The sequence below is a fragment of the Heteronotia binoei genome, chromosome 14 (assembly GCF_032191835.1).
Source record: "Heteronotia binoei isolate CCM8104 ecotype False Entrance Well chromosome 14, APGP_CSIRO_Hbin_v1, whole genome shotgun sequence".
NCBI classification, from domain to species: domain Eukaryota; kingdom Metazoa; phylum Chordata; class Lepidosauria; order Squamata; family Gekkonidae; genus Heteronotia; species Heteronotia binoei.
In genome coordinates this window covers 17,935,853-17,957,207 of record NC_083236.1, presented here as the reverse complement: position 1 = coordinate 17,957,207, position 21,355 = coordinate 17,935,853, and the positions used below count along the sequence as shown (strand labels likewise).

The 21,355-nt window shown below is 49.3% G+C and overlaps 1 protein-coding gene across 3 annotated transcripts in view; it reads right to left on the bottom strand.

Moving 5' to 3' along the window:
• Positions 1–1,560: 1,560 nt before the first annotated feature.
• The window catches only part of PCDH1 (protocadherin 1), a 121,860-nt gene continuing 102,065 nt past the window's right edge, over positions 1,561–21,355 (bottom strand). The window contains exons 5-6 of one of the 3 annotated variants that reach the window (XM_060253579.1): positions 7,824–7,867; positions 2,242–2,379 (exon numbers count right to left, since the gene is read on the bottom strand). In XM_060253579.1, the coding sequence (XP_060109562.1) occupies positions 7,842–7,867 (26 nt within the window). In that variant the 3' untranslated portion in view covers positions 2,242–2,379; positions 7,824–7,841. Of the gene's footprint in view, positions 2,380–7,823; positions 7,868–21,355 lie in introns of all 3 variants that reach the window. The other 2 variants (XM_060253578.1, XR_009556174.1) reach the window with 2 other exon arrangements.

The window sequence follows — 21,355 nt, the reverse complement described above, 5'->3', positions numbered from 1 at the left end:
CAGTCTTCTGTGGCCCCTGTTGGCCTGCTCTCTGCTGGGCTCCAGCCCCACCCCAGCAGGCCCTGTGGCTCCCTTTGCAGCAGGAGCCCTTGGAACACCAAGCCCCAGGAGCTTCTCACCGCTGCCTCGATCTTCGGCCTTTGCTTGGGGATGAGCTGAGCTGTTCCCGGACAGCTCTCTCTCTCTCGCTCTCACCCTCCCTCCCCTCCCGTTTCGACTACCAGCTTGAACTCCAGACTCCAAACACAGACCGACACGTTCGCGTTGCACGAGGCGAGCAAGGAGCATACCTGTCGAGACAACTAACTACGTCCCTCCCCTCCCCTCCTCTCCAGACCCATGCAACAGAGAAAGCGGAACAGAGACATTGTAAGGGAAGTCAAATGGCCAGAGAGTTTCTTGCAGAACGGCTGGGAAGAACGCATCCTTGACCCCCATGGCGACACGGAAGAAGGGGAGCGGGCCCGATGGGCGTCGGAAGAACCAGAGCCAGGGGATGTAGGCACCCGAAGAGACGGGGCATCGCTTGGCCGGGGGAGGGGGGTAGAGAGTAGACTCCCGGGCTGGAGAAGGTACCTATGAACAATGTGTGGAGGAGAGAAAGTTGCATTCCCCAATGCCCTGGCGATCAGCGTGGGGCCCCAGAGGCACCAGCTGGCAGAGAGGGCGGGCATCGGGGAAGGGACCACCACAACCACGGGCTGCGTGGCATCGGGACAGCTAAGGGTGATGCAAGAACCAGCTCACTAGACCGCCCTCCCCGCCCAGGGCCCTCGCGGGTCACTTTGCTGCTGGAACTGCGAGACCCAAAGGCAGCTCCTGCGGTCGGGTTCTCTGTGGCTAAACCTCCGGCACTGGAAGCGAGTTACTGGAGCCCTTGAGGCTGGCCCTGGGGTCGGAAGGCAGAGGGAGGGGGGGGGACTCCAGCAGACAGAGGCCCTGGGCCCCCAGTGCAACCCTGAGTCAAAGCTCCATTTCACAAAGGCAATGGCGGCTTACAGGCAGACAAATCAAAGGCCAGAATCATGGCACTGGGGCTCAGAGACCCCCACTCCCACCCTGGGAATTCCCTGCCCCAGGTGAGGCGCAAGGGCTTTTGGGGAGCAGGAGGCGGAGCCTCCTGGCGAATGGCAGTCTCTTCCCTCTCTCCCGCTGACCCAGTTCCGGTGTCCATGGGGCAGAGACTCCGGAGGGGCAGCCGAAGTCGTGGCTGCCTGCTCTAGGGCTCCTCCGCACCTGATGAAGAAGAGTTGCTGAAGTCCAGAAAGAGATTTGGGTTTCAAAGCTCTCTAATGCCCCTAAGCCCCACCCCTACCAAGTCCTGACGACAGGTCGAGGCTCTCTCCCCCTCCACCAGCCGGTGCCCCATCTCTATTTACACTGCGGAAGGCGAGGGGGCGAAGGGGGGCGGTCGGAAGCGGGGGCTCCCGTGTGCTCTTCTGTGTGGCGAACCGTTCGAACTGGAATTGCTCCCTGTGGTTTGTGTGTTTGTTTGTTTCAATGTCTTTTGTTTTGTTTTCAAGGACAATTAAAAGTTTTTCATCAGGCAGGACGCAAATGTCATTCCTAAGGTTCATATTTACAGGAGTCTACAGTAACGGCAGAGGCAGCTTCCCCCTCCCCCTGCGCCCGTGCCGGGTGCCCCCCAGCCCTGCGCCCGACGGACTCCGCCCAGTCTGCACGGACCTTTGGTAACTAAGCCCTTCCCACCCCACCCCCTGCCCTGAAGCCACAGGCCGAGCCCTCCGCACTCGGGTCCCCTCTCCCCACATCCGGAGCCTGGTCTCAGTCCTCTTGTCCCGGGAGCAACGCGTTGCCAAGGGTGTCCTTGTGCCCAGCGACTGGGCAAGGCATGCCCACCCTGCAGGCTCAGAACTGCCTACATGAACAATAAAGCATCACAGTTTGAAAAGTTCCTTCTTCTTCTTCCAGACACTGGCCTCAAGCAGTGTGTTTTGCAGGCACCTTTCTTGTCCCCCCCAACTCCCCAGTCTCACAGGTAGATCTCCCGCTTGGCGGTTTGGGAGGATGGTGTGGTGGCTGCCTGGAAGTCTGAGGTCTGGGTGAGAGGGATTTCCTCCAGGGGGGAGTCCTTGCAGGGCTCATGGCTACTGTTGGAGAAGGCACTGTACGTGGGGAGCAGGCGGAGGTTAGCCATTTTGGTGCTGCGCTCTTCTGAGAGTCTGGGGCTGCCATTCCCAACTTGCTCTTGACTCCCTCTGTCTTGATAAGGCACAAACGTGGAGAGTTTGAGGGCATTCTTGGGCCGCCGGCTCGGAGAGGACTGGCCTGGCATCCAGCAGGTGTCAGAGTGGCCAAACTCTGTGCATTCCCGGGTGCAGGTCCCCGTCATGGCTACATCGGGCAAAGGCCGGAGATCTACACATGATAAAAAAAAAGAGGGAGGGGGGGAAGGAGAATGGTTAAGACACACAGGCACAGTCTGCAGCATCAACAGCAACTAGGCTAAGCTGGGGGGAGGGGAGCTCAAAGCAAAGCATGCTGGGAGAACACACCCTGACAGGCAGCCTTCCTTTCTCTCCTCTCTGTATGATGGTCACGCTGCCTTCCCCAGAGGAGAGATACTAAGACAGGGAACTGAAAGAGGCACACAAAATACAAGTCCTCAAGGGCTAGGCACAGGAGGTGGAGCCAACTACAAAATGTCACGAAGCAGGATTATATAAGTCTTAACAGGAACTCTTCAGCATTTCAAACCGAAGCATTGTTTAACAAGATGCCTTTTAATCTGCACAGCCAATCAGAAGCCCCGCCGGGCAAAAGCCCTACCTAGCCCCTCCCACTTTCTAAAAGCACCAGGTGGACACCAGGAAAGGTGTTGGCAGGTTCCATAGCCACCGTTTTGGGCATAAGAACATAAGAGAAGCTGTGTTGGATCAGGCCAATGGCCCATCCAGTCCAACACTCTGTGTCACACAGTGGCCAAAAAACCCCTGTGCCATAAGGAGGTTCACAAGTGGAGCTAGAAGCCCTACCCCAAGCACCAAGAATACAGAGTATCACTGCCCCAGACAGTTCCAACAATATGCTGTGTCTAATAGCTGCTGATGAACCCCTGCTCCATATTTTTATCCAATCCCTTCTTGAAGGTGGTTATGCTTGTAGCCGCCACCACCTCCTGTGGCAGTGAATTCCTGGGCATTCTTGGGCTGGGGCGATCTGTGCTGCAAGGTGGAGAAAACAGCAGCAGTAATTCTGCCTGCTACAGAATAAGGCTGGAATGAAGCGATAAAGAGTCCTCCTGGGTGATAGAATGGACTACATCTGCCATAGATGGGGAATACATTTTTAATGTTCTTCTCTGTAAAAAAAAAAAAAAATACTCTGCACTGCTGGTACAAAACCAGCACACACAGTGTGAATGGAATGAGAACCTTTACTCCCTACGTGACCATTTTAAAATTCTTGGTTGGGGAGGGGGGGCATTTACAGAGGACATCACTTCCCTCTGCACTTTGAATGGATACACCCCACTCTACCACTTCTGGTATCTACCCCACCCTTCTCCTGTAGGGATGCCGGTCTCCACCTGAGGCCTGAGGATCCCCAAGAATTACAGCACATCTACAGAGATCAGCTCCCCTGGAGAAAATGGATGCTTTGGAGGGTGGACTCTGTGGCATTATAGAAGACAAAGAAATGAGATTTATACCCTGCCCTTCACTACTCAAAGCAGTCTCAGAGCGGCTTACAATCTCCTTTCCCTTCCCTTCCCCTCCCCACAACAGACACCTGGTGAGGTAGGTGGGGCTGAGAGAGCTCTGACAGAAACTGCTCTTGAGCAGAACAGCTCTGAGAGAACTCGTGGCTGATCCAAGGTCACATCAGCAGCTGCAAGTGGAGGAGTGGGGAATCACCTGGTTCTCCCAGATAAAGAGTCTGCACACTTAACCACTACACCAAACTGGCTCTCAGTATACCCCACTGAGATCCCTGTCCTCCCCAAATCTCCAGGATTTTCCCAGCCTAGCCCTGCCAATCTTACACCTGAAGCCACAGCCAGCGGCCTGTGACTCTATGCGACCTGGCAACCCTATTCTCCTGCATATGTAAAATAGGACTGCCTGTTTACAGCACCTCCGTGCCTGATTCTTGCCAATCCCTGACAATGCACCAAAGAAGGGACAAGATAAGGAAAGATGTTGAGACCCAGACAAGAGACCCTAAGTGCTCAGGGGCGGGGGAGGAAGGAGCCTGCAGTCACTTGGTACAATTCATTTCAAAGCTTCTCAACCATCTCTCCAGAGCAAAAAAGAGCCCTGGGGCGCAGAGAGTTAAAGCTGCAGAACTGCAGTCGTATGCTCTGCTCACGACTTGAGTTTGATCCCCGGCGGAAGCTGGGTTTTCAGGTAGCCGGCTTGAGGTTGACTCAGCCTTCCATCCTTCCGAGGTCGGTCAAATGAGTACCCAGCTTGCTGGGGGGGGGGGGGGAGTGTAAATCACTGGGGAAGGCAATGGCAAACCACCCCGTAAAAAGTCTGCCGTGAAAACGTTGTGAAAGCAACGTCACCCCAGAGTCGGAAATGACTGGTGCTTGGCACTGGGACCTTTCCTTTTGCCTCCCCCATGTCTTTGCAGACAGATATATCATGCCTTGGCTGTTTGGCTCTTAGTTGCTTTTCCCCTGAGAAAGACCGGAAGAGCCCTCTGGGGGAAGGGGTGTGAGGTGCCCCCCCTCGTAAGTAATGAAGGCTAGGTAGTGGCAGTTGATTGTCCTAAGATTTAACACCTTTTCCTAAAGACTCAAAGAAGATGTCAAGCCATAAAACTGAGGCAAACCTCATGATCTGGCAACCCTGCCCTCCAATCACACCTTTTCCACTGCTACAGTTCAGTGGTGGAGAAGGAGTGTGTGTGTGTAGTTTATTGGATTAAAGGCCTGTGGTGTCCTCCTAGAGAAGAATTCAGTCCAAGGCTGTGTACGTATCTACTTCATAGAATTGTCTGTCTTTAAAAAATCCAGAAAGGTATCACACACAAAAGAAGCTGTGACAGATCCATCAAGCAAGTGGTTCTTCTGTGTCCCTCTTGGACAAGCACTCTGGTCAAAACGCTGTTCCTCTATATCCTCAGAGGCCACTTCACACATACAGGCAGACCTGGGCTGGCCACACTGTTAAGCTCTGGGTTGGGAAATACCTGGAGATCTGGGGATGGAGCCTGGGGAAGCTGAGGTCTGGGGAGGGAACTCACAGGGTGTAATGCCACAGAGCCCACCCTTCAAAGCAGCCATTTTCTCCAGGGGAACTGTTTATTTTATTTATTTATTTCTCTGGATTTATATTCTGCCCTTTCCCAAATTGGGCACAAACTGTAATTGTGGGAGCTCTCCAGGTGCCACCTGAAGGTTGGCAACTACACATGTGTGAACCTATCAGGAGAGAAGGGTCTGCTGCACCTGCCGCCTTCAATGCATTTTGGCTTCCAGTTCTTTCTCTGGTGCCTTCCTACAGATCTTCACCCTAACCTAGTGCACTAAGTACTCAGCCCTCCTGCCTGCATACATGAGGCTGCTAAGTAAGACAAATGCTGAGACAGATTCAGAGCCCAAACTTGGGTGAGGGGTGCCAGTTGGGAGTACACGGGAAGGAAGCAGAGAGGTGGCTGGTTGCCCAATGAAACCTTCCCACGATGCACTGTGCTTCTCAGTTGCTTCTGCCAAACTCAGTCGCTGTGTGCATGGGAGGGTTGCTTCCTTTGGCCCCCTCCACACCAGGCACCCCACAGGCTTTCAGATTCTGCCTCTCCTAGCTAACATCCTCATCCTGCCAAACAGGAATCTGAGGTGCTGCAGATGAATTAGTGGGTTTTGTTGCAGGACTCCCCCCCCCCCCCCCCCGCAAATGTGTCCTTATCCCTTCTATTTTGCAGATGGGCACCTAAATTGGAGGAGGGGCAAATCTGGGTTTTCAGGGACTTTCACATTTCCCACAGAGAGCTGGGGAAGACATTCCTGCTGCAGGAGAGAAGGCCTGACTTGCAACAGGGCAGTCCTTTGAGGAAGAATCAGGTGAGAGGCGTACTCCAACGAAGGAGAAGGCAAATGCAGAACAACTGAAGGACACGGATCGATCAAATGTTCACAAAATGATAGGGTGGCCCAGTCAAGAGCTTTGTGGGGAAAAAGCACACAAAAAGCACACACATTTATTGGGTTATAATGATATGTCTGAAAGTAGCGACATTCACGGCAAAAGACCAAAAGCCAGAAGTGCAGCTGCTTGGGGGACAACCCAGACAAGATGCTGGAAGATCTACAACTAGATCTCTCCTGGTGCTTTATTTCTGTAAACTGCATTCCTGGAAGGACCCAGTTTGGGCTGGGACTGTAGTGAAGAGCAAGGCAGTTTTAGGTCTTTCCAGACTGCAAAAGGCCCCCTAAAGCAAGCGTTTACCTCAGTGGGGGAAGCATGTTGACTGGCGCAAACATGAGCTCCGTAGGGCCATGGGAGTTCAAGAAAATGGTATGTGTGGAAGTGTAAGCGTTAAACTCCCCATTCCTTCTGGCTAGGGTCCTGATCTGAATCAGGTCTCCTGTAGTTACGCTTTACCAAAGAAACTGCAGCGTAGATCCAATTGAGAATCCCCAAATCTCCAGAACTTTCCCAGCCTAGACCTGCCAATGCTACCCCTCAATCCACAGTCCTCCTGGCAACGCTATTCTCCTGCATAGGTCAAACAGGCCTAAAGCCCAGCCTGGATTCCAGAAGCCTGCCTTTCCCCATTCCTGTCCATAGCACCTCAGTGCCCATTTCTTGCCAATCCCATAGCAAAGGGGGGAGGGGTGTTATAGATAGAAGAGAAGCCTCTTCCCTGATGCAAACGATGGCAACATGCAAGCTGAGGAAATGCAGCATCCTCCCCAAGAAAGTTCCATCCCAAGAAGAGCTGAAGGAGCAAAATAAACTCACATCTAGGATCCTCTGCAAAATGGCCCTTGAGTCACCAAGCAAGCGAAGCCACATGCAGACCACAGTTTTGAGGCACGTTCCAGCACCAGATAGGACTTGTGGCTTGTCAAAAACTCTCTGTCACTGAAACAGGCACCCGTTACCTCCCTGGGCTTCTTTTCCTCATTTCCTCCCCACCCAGAAGCCTCTGCAACACACAAGGCTCTGACACCACAGACACTGTTTGCTGCTGACTCTCCAAGCACCATCAAGCGAGAGCAGTGTGAGAGGCTGGGCCCTGGAGGAAATCCAGTGGCTTGATTACAAAGCTAATGAGCAGCCCCAAAGGGTGGTTCCGCTCACCCTTTTCGAAACGCTCAGCTTTGCAGGTGAACGGACTTCCCTGACCAAAAGGAGCACTCTGCCTTCTTACACTACTTGGGCCCAACATTGCCAGTCTTCTGCTCAGTCACTGCCTGGGCCTCTTTCTGCCCCTGTTCTGGAGACACCTGGCAACTAAAGGCCAAGAGGACAGTGCAGGTAATAGAGATGGTGGGGAAGATCAACGGAGGGGCTTGGAAGACCTCCCCACCTTCAGCCGTTCCCTAATTCTCATCGTAGCATCATCTCTCCCAGTGTCCACAAACTCCCCACGAATCCCCATGCTCTCAATTCATGCAGCAATGAAAGCACTCGGGTGAGTCTCCGCAGGAGGAGCACCCACCCACCTTCTCACCAGCTTCTCCAGCAATGCTTGACCCCACACACCCCCACGGCTCCTGCCAGGTAGCACCTCCATGCTGCCCGACCAGGGTTCTGCCTCCTGCAGTTCCTCCCTCGCCACCCCCCCGCCTCCCACTGCGGGAGAGTTCCTCAGCCCCTGGAGTCCCCTGGGAAGCCACGCGCACATACCTGAGTGCAGGGCCCCACTCACAGTCTGCTCCGCTCAGGGGACACTAATGAGGAGCAGAAAAAGGAGGAGAGGGTCACTCAGCATGCAGCCCCCTCCCAGCTCCCTTGGGGTTCCGCCCACCCACGTCACCCCCCCAGGTGCCCCTACCCACCCAGCTGTCCCAAAGGTCTTGCACATCACAAGGTCGCACAGCAAGGACAAGGGCTGTCTCCACACTCCACCCCAGGGCCGTCTCTTGGCTTTCCCCAGCAATTGATGGCCCCTCCTCCCCAGGGCAGGTAGGCTTCTGATAAAGTCTTCCTTTCCCCTTCATGCTCACTTATAGGGGTTTTCCTCCTCATACAGCCATTCCTAGACTGGGGAAAGGGGGCTTCTATTACACAAAAACTAGCCTGAAATACTGGTTCAGCTTGAGCTACGAAAGAAGAAGAGCTGAGTTAAAATCTTGCCTATGGTCTCCTGGGGCAAGGGGGAAGCAAGTCGCTCTCTCGCTCTACTCCTGCACCCCCCTGCAAGATAGTGAGAGCCTCCACTAATAAGTACTATAATAGCAGAGAAAGCCACATGGCAGGTACCTAGCTTACAACTGTCCTTTATGTGGTCGCTGTGGCATGTAAGTCTCTCCTCTCTGAAAGCTTTTGTAAATTGGTGGGGAGTTGGGCAAGCTGTCGATGTGTGAGGCTAGAGAAGCAAGAGAAAACTTGTGTGGGCTTGTTCATATGACTGAGTATACCTGTGCACATTTATAGCCGAGTGTGTGTTAGGGCTGCCAAGCTCCCGGGCAGAGGAGGGGTTCTCCCGCTGTGGAGGTCCACAACTGATGTCACCAGCCACTCCAGGAACTTCTGGGAAAACTCTATGGTTTTCCCAGACGCTCTAGCAATTTGGGAGGGAAACTCTATGGTACCATAGAATTTTCCTCCCAAATTGCTAGAGCGTCCAGGAAAGCCATAGAGTTTACCTGGAAGCTCCTAGAGTGCCCAGCGCATGACATCGTTGGCGGGATGATGTCACTTGTGAATGATGTCATCATACCATGTGCATTACGCGTGTGCAAAAAAAGTCCCCCACCGGAGGCCACAGGGAACTTGGCAACCCTAGTGTGTGTTCAAGATCCGTGATGCCTGTTCAAGTGCAACAAAGAGGCATGGAGGTGCAAGTGCTACCGCAGGTGGTGTGAAGGCCTTTGGATCTCAATAAGTTTTGTCAAGATCTACAAAAGATTCCCCCAAGGTAACACAGCTTGATGTGCAGATTTACCTTATGATGTACATTCTAGTGCTGATATGAGATAATTGGTGTAAGAATATAAGAGAAGCCATGTTGGATCAGACCAGTGGCCCATCCAGTCCAACACTATGCATCACACAGTGGCCAAAACCCAAGTGCCATCAGGAGGTTCACCAGCAGGGCCGAAATTCCAGAAGCCCTTCCACTGTTGCCCACCCCCCAGCCCCAAGAACATACAGCATCACTGCCCCAGAGTGTTCCATCTATGCCTTGTGGCTAATAGCCACTGATGGACCTTTGCTCCATATATTCACCCAATCCCTTCTTGAAGCTGTCTATGCTTGTAGCTACCACCACTTCCTATGGCAGTGAATTCCACATGTTAATGACTCTTTGGGTGAAGAAGTACTTAATTTTATCTGTTCTAAGCCTACTGCTCATGAATTTCATTGTGTGCTCATGAGTTCTTGCACTGAGAAAGGCAGAAAAGTACTTCTTTCTCTGCCTTCTCTATCCTATACATATTTTTGTAAACCTCTATCACATCACCCTGCAGTCGATGTTTATGTATTCATCTACGTTCTACCAACGTAACTTGGTTCAAGTCAGCAGGAGCTTCTGCAGTTGCCAACCAATGTTCCCTCTAAGCTTCAGAGTCTTGTGAGCAAAAATTCTACTTGGTGAGCTACTAGCATTAAAGCTGTGAGCTGCTGCATCAATTAGTGTGCTCTGCAGTCATCTTTCTCTGATTTAAGACAAAAATGTGTGAGCTGGAGACAAAAATCTGAGCTAGCTCACGCTAACTCAGCTTAGAGGGGACACTGGTGCCAAAATGTAAATAGGAAAAATCAACAACTACACACGCATGTGCTTTCCTTGGTTGTGGCTCCTGACTTGTGGAATGGACTGCCTGGGTTGGTCAGGAAAACTCCCGCTCTCCTGGCTTTTCTCAAATGATGCAAAACCCAACAAGAGTTTTTCGACACGGGCAACAGGGTTGCACTGCACACAATTGTTTTTATAAACGTGCTTGGATAAAGGATTAGGGACTGTGGTCTATACTGCTGTGTCTAGCTTCTCGTGAGTATTTATGTGATTCCTGTACCGCTTAATGTGCCATGTGAATACTTGTGCTACATGTCAGTTCTTTCTGGTGATTCCAGACTTCTAAAACTCTAACACATTGCTTATTGAATGTCCCATTTTGTTGATTGCTCTGACTCACTATGTGTAATCCACCTTGAGTCTGTGCGAGAAAGGGGGACTATAGATAATGTAAATGAATAAACAATCCAAATTTATACCTTGAACCAGTGCTTTTTTTTTTTTTAGCAGGAGCTCCTTTGCATATTAGGCCACACACCCCTGATGTAGCCAATCCTCCAAGAGCTTACAGGGCTCTTCTTACAGGGCCTACTGTAGGCTCCAGGATGATTGGCTACATCAGCGGTGTGTGGCCTAATATGCAAAAGAGTTCCTGCTACAAAAAAGCCCTGCCCTGAACAGAGTTATGTGTGGCACTCACAGATGCATCACCTGCCTGAGTCCCCCCCGCCCCGCCCCATGGCCACTCTTCTCACCTTGGGCTCTACTTCTTCTGCCCCTTCCTCTGTACTGGTTTCACTACAGGAGATGGCAAGAGGTGGTGCAGTATAGTGGTTAAGAAGACAAGCTAGAAGCTAGGAAGCCTTTGGTTCAGACCTCAGCCGAGCTGGCTGAAGGGCTAGTGTTGATTAATTTGCTTCTATGGAATAACTCATCTGGTTACTGCTCATTAACGAGTGGGCAAAAAGCTATTAGGACCCTAAATTCTCTGCCTGCTGGTAATCCAGCTCATTTGTCTTTCAAGTTTTTACACGTTCACCAGTAATGAGAGCCAGTCTGGTGTAGTGGTTAAGTGTGTGAACTCTTATCTGGGAGAACCGGGTTTGATTCCCCACTCCTTCACTTGCACCTGCTAGCATGGCCTTGGGTCAGCCATAGCTGTGGCAGAGGTTGTCCTTGAAAGGGCAGCTGCTGTGAGAGCCCTCTCCAGCCCCACCCACCTCACAGGGTGTCTGTTGCCGGGGAGGAAGCTAAAGGAGATTGTGAGCCGCTCTGAGACTCTTCGGAGTGGAGGGCGGGATATAAATCCAATATCTTCTTCTTAATGCCCACAACTTTCACAATCGTAAGAGTTAGAAACGTGGTTTTCAAAAAAACAAGGAAGAATAAAGGTGCCTTTCACAGGAACATGAATCCTTGCATTACTGATTTCTTGCACATCTCTTCTGTGTGACTGAGGAACTGTGGGGCATGCATGAGTTGCCGGAATGAACTCACTGATGCTTTCTTGAATCAGGGGGATGCAGGATGAGCTTTGGGGTCTGAGGATTGGCCAACTCCACCAGGTCACCCACTTTAATTCCTTTCAACTAATTAAGCACCAGTCAGCTTGGGTATTTGCACAGTTAGTTGAAAATCTGGCCCCTGCAGAAAGAGGAATCTTCCGCTTTTCCGCTGCATTGATGCATACAGGGAAATGCTCCCACTGCATCGCTTCTGTGGTAGTGCCTCACCTGCAATCCATCTCAAAATTCCCAAAGTAAAATGACTGAATATTGTGACCCTTTGGGTTGCCAAGAACCTGTTTCAGCCTTCTCAGGGTTTCAACAAAAGGGAATGAAACCTCAGGGGAAGGGGCAGGCTACCCACAGGGTCCCTGATACTAAAATGGAAGCCACGTCTCTTCCTGCGTCTTCTTTTCAGCTCCATCTCTCCCCTCCCCTTTTTGTGGGAGGGAGTGACTGAGAATCACAGAATCACAGAGTTGGAATGACCCCCAGGTTCATCAACCCCCTGCACAATGCAGGAAATTCATGAATGCCTCCCCCTAAATTCATAGGACACCGTGTGATGAATCCTAAAGAATTAGTGGGAGAGTCTGGAGATGGCTTTTGCAGGCAACCAGGCTCCTTCTGCTGCTGCAACTGTTGAGAATAGGGTTGCCAGCCTCCAGGCAGGGTCTACAGATCTCCCAGAATTTCAACTGGTTGTCAGACTACAGAGATCAGTTCGCCTGAAGGAAATGGCTGCTTTGGACAGTTGCCTCTATGACATTATGTGCTGCAGAAGCCCCAGCCTCCCCAAAAATCTCCAGGAATTTCCCAGCCCAGAGTTGGCAAACCTGGGTGAGGATGATGACTCTTTGGGTTGCATCTGTTTCCTCAGGAGATATGAAACCTCCAACCTTCCTCTCCCCCACCACCAGTACTCTTCAGTTCAGGTCTATTGGACCTGAAAAAATATCAGGATTCCTGGAAAATCTCAGATCCCAACACCGGTACAGTATTCAGATCCAGGATTTTTTTGAAATCTTTAATTTTTTTCAGGTCCAATAGACTTGTGAAAAAAATTGGGGGGGGGGGGAGAGCCAGCCCAAAGCTGAGCTGGCGGGGAGCACTTTAAACTTTAAAGGGACTCTAGAAGATAACCTGAGGATCAGCTGTACTGGAGGGGAGCAGAGTGCTCCCTGCTGGGAGCACTTTAAACTTTAAAGAGACTCTAGAAGACAACCTGAGGATCAGCTGTACTGGAGGGGAGCAGAGTGCTCCCTGCTGGCTCAGCTTCGGGCTGGCTTTCTCCCCACCTGTTTCTAAATTTTAATTTAATGAATTTAATTATTAAAGGGGCTGCAGTAGAAGCCCAACAAACCGCTGAGAGACAGGAACCATCTGCTCCAGCTTCTCTGCTGTTTTTTGGAAATACCTGGTAATTTTCTTTTGGTTTCCCCCCAAAAAAACCAGAATGCCTTTGAGATTCTAAAATATTCCCAAAATTCTGATATGGTATTTTCTGGGTATAAATACCAGGAGGAGGAGGAGAGGGAGATTGGATTTATACCCTACCCTTCACTTGAAGTCTCAGAAAGGCTTACAATCATCTCCTTCTCTTCCTTTCCCTACAACAGATACCCTGTGAGGTAGGTGGGGCTGAGAATGCTCTTTCTGCTCTTGAGATAACAACTCTGAGAGAACTGTGGCTTGCCCAAGGTCACCCAAACAGCTGCATGTGGAGGAGTCGGGAATCAAACACAGTTCTCCCAGATTAGAGTCTGCAGCTCTTAACCACTACACCAAACTTGCTACTGGCTATAAATACTGATAAGGTCTTTTCTGGGTATATTTTCAGCTTGTGTAGATCCAAATATGCACCCCTAACAGAAAGCCCAAAGAGGTCTTCAAGGCCTACAGAATAAAAACAAAAAGGGGGAAATGACACTAGCCACCACATGCTGGAAAGGGGGCTGCACGCAAATCTTACACTTGGGTTTGTAGGCCTGCATGCACCCATTCATCCTGCTTGACCTCCCCACAATTATCTGGGTAGCCTGTGGGCATCCAGAGTGGTGGGACCACACTGCCCCTTGGTCTTGTATTCTCAAAACCCACGAAGGACCCCCACTCCACATGGAAACCCAGCCATCTTGGTGGCAGCCTGGGTGCTACACACTGAGAGGAGGAAGAGGAGAAGATGCTGTGGGCCAGTGGTCAAGTCAACCACTCTAGCAACTTGGCCTTTTGGTTTGCACCTGGGGGCAACATGTATAGGTGAGTGTGAAAACAGACTTGGGAACTGGGGCTTACACCTCCCCTCCCTCTATAAAGTCTTCATGGGGCAGATTTTAACCTTCAAATTTTCTAATGGCAGGGAGGGGAAGAGAAGGCTTTAAGATTAAGTCTGTCGGGTCTGAGATTAAATGGATGGTGAGCCTCAGCATGAGCTCCAGCCACACTGTTGCCAGGGAGACGTTCCTAGCCTCGCCTCATCCGCACAGACGCTGCTGGCTTGTTTCTCCCCTAGCAACCAAAGCACTGAAATGCTGTACAGCCCACAAGAATTGTTTTTTGTGGGGAGAGAAAAGATGAGGTGTCGACAAACATGGAAGTTCAGAATTATCACGAGGTGACCTCCATCTTGGCCTATCTACTCCCACAGAGGCTCTGCCCCTTCCGCCTTTGAACTACCTTCACTTGCTGTAGATCCTCTGGCCCATATTTGAGCAGGGGGTTTTTTGGCTTACAGGCACCTGCCACCCTAGCTCTTTTCCTAAGGAAGATGTTGAGCTGTCCTTCAGCTTGGTGTTTCACACTCACCCTCTGACTGCAAAATCCTGTTCCATTTCATTTGCTAAGTACCAGACCCACATCTCTGGAAAAGTGGCTTCTTACAGGACTTATTGGGGGGTGCTGTTAGTGTTCAGAGGGCCTACAAGGAACCTAGTTTTAACCCCAATACATTCAGCACTGAACGAGGTACTCTGAAGTGATAAGAGGGGAAGGAGAGCGAGTGGTTTCCATCCCGTGGCATGAAGACTGTCTTCCATTATTCCTCACAGAATAATACATATCCAAGTGCGGTGGGGCTAGCTCTGCCCCATAGGTTTCTGCCTCCCACCTACTCACTGAAGCTTCTCAGTACTGTAGGCTGAAGCTGTGAAGGAGGACCCTCAGTTTTTACTTTATTGAGGTAACAGTGAATTATTTGATGGTGCAGGGCTGGGGGAGAGTTTTGTGAGTGTGATGCCTGAAACAAAATCTTGGTTTTGTACAGCACCTTCTCTTGAACGTGGGGAGAAAAGATGGCCAGCTCAGGCACCCAAGTGAGCAGCAGGAAGGCTTCAGTAGTCTGACAAGATTTCATGCAGAAGGACTATGGCAAGGGTGTTGAACTCATTTGTTATGAGGGCCAGATCTGACATAAAAGAGACCTTGTTGGGCTGGGCCGGGCCATGTTGGGCTGGGTCATGTCAACCTATTTAAGATTAGGTAGCAGAGATATAAACTTCATAAAGGACACAGACAAACACAATTAAAACATGCTTAAAATGTTAGCACTTGTTGGTCTTAAAGGTGCTTTCTTTGTATGTCTCCCATGAGATCCAGGGAACTGGGCAAAGGAAGCTCTGGCTCTTTCCCTCCTTCCTCAGGGAACTGGGGTAGGGGGGAGGAGCCACAATCAATAGAAGGAAGAGAGGCTTGGCTCAGTAGCTCTGCTGTGCAAAAACAAGTTCTGCCTCCCCCCCTCCCCCCTCCCCAAGGGAGGAGTCTTAGCCAATGGAGAAAATAGAGGTTTTACTCTGTAGCTTCTGTGCAACTGAGCAAGCCTTGCAAAGCAAACTGTTATGCAGAAGGAAGCAAGATATAGGGAGAAGGAAGCAGATGACAGCCAGTTGCTCAGGGGCCTGATAGGAGCCCTCTGGGGGCCTGATTTGGCCCCTGGACTATGGTTTGGGAACTCTGACCTCCAGCACCCCTTCCTTGGAGCCTGGAGACGATCTTCCTTTCATCCCTCTTGCAGGCCTCTGGATGCTTGAGCAAGACACTCTCGGTCTTGCTGTTCTCTCCTCCTGCATGCAGCCCTGAGGCCTCAGAGCAGGAGGGGAGAGGATAAACGGTCTTCTGCATCCTCTTCCTCTTGGCAGGAGGAGCCAGTAGCCACACATGGGGAGATTATTTCTTGGCGGCCCAAGTAAGCTGATGCAGGAGCCCTTAGGCATGAAATGCTTCCTTGTACTATACCTAACCAGGCTACACTTGGGTGGCCTGGAAATGGCAGCCTACATATACCTGTTTGAACAAAGTCCACTGGCACCTTTAAGACTAACAAAGTTTTATTGAGGATGTGAGCTTTCATGTGCAAGCACACGTCCTCAGACAGAATGGAATGGATACAGAAAAAAACCAGTCTTACATATTTCTGTTTCCATTCCATTCTGTCTGAGGACGTGTGCTTGCACATGAAAGCTCACACCCTGAATAAAACGTTGTTGGTCTTAAAGGTGCCAGTGGATTCTAACTTTGTTCTATGGCTTCAGACCAACATGGCTTCAGACCCACCTGGACTACCTGTTTGGTTATCTACCAAGTTCCACTGTAGCTAACAGTGAGATGCTTTGTTCTTCACCATGAGGAGGAGGGAGAGATTGTCCTATCATCTCATCTCTGGGCTCAGAATCTTCAGTAGCAACTTGGTGGTGGTGGGGAGGCTTCAGAGTTAGAATTAAGGATGCCAACTGTCTGGAGGGGGAAAAAAACCCCTCATAGAGTCTATGGAAATGGGTAGTTGGAGGATGGAGGTCAAGAACCTCAGTTGGTACGAAAAGCTCATTAAACCTGCATTAAAGGGACAGACTTTTTCTCAAGGCAGTTGGCAACCCTAGGATGCCTGATAGTGCTCTCTAAGAAAGAGGAGTTTGATAAAGGAAATGGATGGCAATGGTTACTTGAAGAGGAATGAGCACCCTTGGATTACAACCGCACAAAATTTCTTATGTGAAACAAAGCAGTCAAAAGGATGCAGTGATACATGCTAAGATGTTAAATAACAGACTGCCATTCAAAAAAAGGAAAAGTTACATATAGCTGTAGTCTAAACTGAAGCCACATTATTGATGGTATCACTGAAACTAGAGCAATTTCACCCAACTGGTAGGGCGACATTTTTCTTGGGGTAAAGAAGGCTGTATTTCACAGCTTCCTGTCAAAAAAAACAAATTTTCACTTTGCAACAGAGTAATGCCTTAAAAAATAACTAAAACAGCCTTGTGATAATGGGTGGGTCTCCTAGCAAACTTGGAGATGACAAAAAAAACCCCAAACCCATGAACCACAACAAACCCCAGAAGACAACATGACCAGGCCGCAAACAAAGAACAGAGTAAGTGGGGTCTTCAGAATTAGAATTTTTAAAATCTTGAGGCCTGAGAATTAGTTTTGCATACATTTATTTCTAAGGTGTAACCCACTTCCACAAACTGAGCATTAAGCCTTAAAAACCACCCTTTTCTCTCTCTTGCCCTGTGGTTGGAGAGAAGGATGCAGCTTCGTTGCTGTCAAACTGAGAGGCTCTGTTGCTATGTGCTCTGTGTGGCCTGGTGGCCTTTGTATCCTGCACCCCCCTGCAGGAAACCGCTGTCCACTCAAACTGTGCAAACACCTGCGTGACGAGAATTCCTGGACTTTCACCTCCACCCAGCAATGGGAGGTGATTAAAGGGAGGGATCGTCTGGGCTTGCGATCTGAGACACCCAGGCCTGAACCTCAACTTTGCCATGGAGCTTGCTGGGTGACCCTGGCGCACTCACAAGCCCTCAGCCTAACCTACCTCTTGGGGTTGTAGTAAGGATAGAATGGAGGTGAGGAGAGCAGTGTAAGCTGCTTTGGGTCCCTACTGGGGGAAAAGTTGGTTATAAATGAAATAAGTAAATGAACATGCTCTTTATGTTGACTGGGTAAGTTCATGTTCGGGAAAGAAGCAAGCTTCCAAGAGTCTGCAATAAAACTATTAGAAACGGGCTCAATTTGAGGGAGGTCCTCGATTGCTCAAGACCCGGTGCAAGACAGACCTGGGCTGCGGTCAGATGGGCATCTTGAGGTGCTTTGGAGGTGGTGCTAAGTATTCCGTTGCATTTTGTGACGATATTTTCGATCAGACTCCCATCCTGATTTGGCCGCACAGCGCACTTCTTCCATGGTTGACTATTCAGGTTAGTGCTGCATGTCAACCATGGAGTGCGCTGTCTGGTCTTATTTTTTCCATCCCCCCTTCCCCCACACACACACTTTGACCTTTCTTGGGGAAAACATTTCTTGGGTGCACATGCTCTACTGTTAAAAAAAAAAAGAATGGTGAAACTGGAAATAAAGAAATTGGAACTAGGGAAAGAGCCTTCTCAATCACTGCCCCCCATTGGTGGAACCAACTGCTGGAGGAGATCAGAGCCTTGAGGGCACAAAGCCTGCAAGACAACATTATTTCAGTTAGCCTTTAACTGAAGCTGCCGATATATCAGCTTTATGGGATGCTTAAGAATACTGAACGCCATCTGTAAGCTAAATTATAATTAGCAACAAATTGTTTTAAATTGTTTAATTGTTTTAACTGTTTAATTAATGTTTATTTCAATTGTTATTGTGATTTTATTACGTACTGTGAGCTGCCCTGAGCCTGCTTTGGTGGGGAAGTTGGGATACAAATCTAATAAACTAACTAACTAAAGGTTTACACTTCCAAACCGGTTTGAGTGTGCAACGGGGGAGTCCAGACATCTGGAAACATGGGGTCTGCAGAGATCCATTAGCACTAGGATTCAACTATTGTCTATTTACTCCATCTCCAACTTACAATGGGGTGAGTACGACTGGAGAACGGCTGCCAATGTGGCTGTGTGACCGAGCCTGTTTAATCCATTAGGGAAAATGAACTATATCAGGCCAAACTGCATGTCTGATCTCAGCCCTGATGTTGTGGTCTCAATTGGGACCAGTAGCTTGGATCCTGAAAGGCAGTTCCATTGGCAGAGAGGAAGGTCCCCATGGAATGGCTTTTCCATCTGCCGAAGAGGTGAGGGAGATTTTTGCTGTTTCATATCTCCTGTTGCAGATTCCCAATGTGCTTGGCATACCCTAGTAAAACTGTCATTTTTATGGTTTTTAAGATATACTCTTATTATGCATGTTTTTAATCTGTTACCTGTCTTGGTGAACCTGATAGGGGCAGAAAGATGGGCTATAAATTTTGAAAATAAATAAACTTTGCTCCTGCTACTTAGGATCCAAGCCAGCAAGCATAATGCTTTTAAGCTGGACATTTAGATTAATGGAAAGTTGTCCTGAAAATCCATCATGACTACATGTGGGAAGAATGAGGAAATTAGTCAAAACAAAGATGAAAGTACACAGCGTAAAATCTCAACAGGATGCCTGGAGGCTCTTTGAAGTCTAAATAAAATGCATACCGCAGATGAGGAAAGGTACTATTAAAATAAACAGGATGGCCATGTGGCAAGGTCAAGGAAACGGTAAAAGGCAAGACGCTTTCTTTAAAAAATAGAAGGTTTGCCCAAATTAGAAAAAAATGTAAATTGATGATAAAGCAAGAACACGAGGAACACATTGTTTAAGTGGCAGCACACCTGGTTCACCCTGTTTTGTCCTTATAACAGCACTGAGAAATTGGTAAAGCTAGCGCTGCCAAACCCCCATCCTGAGCAGGTAATTCCCCAACCCAGCTTGGACTGGTGACAGGAGAAAAATTTAAAACTTGGCTGTTGTACTAATGGTGTGATGTCATTTTCAGGGAAAACCCAAAAAGTGATGTCGATCCTCGCTAGGAAAATCACAGAAACTCTGTGGTTTTATCCTGCAGTTTCCAGCGGTTCCTAGAGAAGCATGACATTAATTTTAGGTTTTCTTTGGAAAAGATGTCATACCATCATTGAAAGTACCCAATCCCCTCATCCTCTCTGGTATCCCACTTAACCCTATGTTAAACAGAGGGAGACTGGCTCAGGGTCTCTTAGTGACTGAGTGGGGAATCTGAAACTTTTTCAACTGCAGGTACATACAAATTCAGAGTTCTGTTCGGCCTAAGAATGTTAACTGTTAACAACAGTATGAAGAACCATGAAAATAAGAGAGCCTGAAGAGGGTTTTGTCACTTTTTATGGCCTCTACCAGGGTGAAAGTAAGCCAGTATGGGCTGATACGGAGTACCAGTAAGGAAACAGCTGATGTGGTACCTCCTGTTTTCTATTTTGAAACCTCTGAGATAAACAGTAACTGGGAAAAAATTAAATTACTTTCATTCTTGGGTCTCTAAAATGAATTTCAAGGATAAACAGAACAAACTTAGTATCAATTAAGTTTTGAGAAGCTACTTTAGAGGTACATTACAGACTGTGGTCAGACTGGAAGGTTGGTGTGGTATGGGCACATTGCTAATCTTGCTGCTAGGGCCAGCCCTAGGGCGCATAGCTCCCCGGGCAGCCTTGCTGCCCGCCGCCCCCAACACAGCCCCCCACTGTGCCACATCTGCCCCCCCCAGCGCCTCCTCCTCCTCCCTTCCCTTCTTCTTGATTTTAATGCCCGAGGAACCGGCAGTAAAGCACTGCATTCCTGGGGCTCTTTAAAGGCCTCCCCTACCACCGATCAGCTGATCGGTGGATAAAACCACGCCAAGGGCTGGTGGCTCCTATGTTGCCCCTCTGGTGCGCTCACGATCAGCATGGGGGCAGGAGCAGCGGTGGGAAGGACGAGCGAATTGGAAACATGGGATGAATGTGTAGAAATCTGTAAGCACCGCGCTTCCCCGGTGGTTGTTTACGCTGCATCCAACATGTCATACAACAGGGTGAGTACGACTGGGGAACGGGCACCAGATATGGCAGTGAATGAGTCCATTTAATCCGTAAGAGAACAGCAACTATATTAGGCCAAACTGCCCATCTGACCACAGCCTCTTAGAGTACCTCCTGCAAAATGATGTGGCTTTGATTTCCCCTCCCTCCCCTTTTGAAATTTTGGAGAGGGTGTAGAGAATGTCAACCAGAATGGAAACTGGAAGGCAAGACAGATGGAAACAACTAAATCTGAAAATATTCAGTGTGGGGGGAATAGTTTCTTCAAGGAGAGGACTACATAACCTTATAAGACAAAGGCATACTAGGAGTTCCTGACTGAAGGTTCAAACAACAGTATCAATGTTGTGGTATATGAACCACTAGAACAACCAGCCCATGGAATAGAAAATTTTTTTTGCCACACCTAGGGGCTGTTCAGACGCATAGTATAATCAGTTGTCGCTGCTGTTTCATACTGGATTAAAAGTGGCTGATCAGACAGCAACATCTGCCTCCCGGTATTAATAATAATAATAATAATAATAACAACTTTATTTTTATATCCCACCCTCCCCCGCCGAAGCGGGCTCAGGGCGGCTAACAGACATGGAAATCCCATGATTCATATAAAACAATGTAAACAATTTTAATATATCAATTATATAATAAATTAATTTAAAATAGATAAAATATAAATGGGTGCTAAAATACTGTGATCATAATATCTATAAGATGGCTAGATGTGCATACGTCAGATTAATCGGGTTCCATCTCAAAGGCAAGCTGGAAAAGAAATGTTTTGCAAGCCCTGCGGAATTGGTTCAGGTCCCGCAGGGCTCGCACCATCTCTGGAAGGTGGTTCCACCAACGAGGGGCCATCACCGAGAAGGCCTGCTCCCTAGTAGCCTTCAACCTAGCATCTCTTGGCCCAGGGATTGTTAGTAAGTTCTGAGAGCTAGATCTCAGTGCTCTCTGGGGCACATATGGGGAGAGGCGGTCCCTTAGGTAGGCAGGTCCTCGGCCATATAGGGCTTTAAAGGTAATAACCAGCACTTTATAGCGAACACGGTACACAACCGGCAGCCAATGCAGATCCCGCAGCCCAGGCCGCGCAGGTTCCCACCGTGGTAGTCCCTCCAG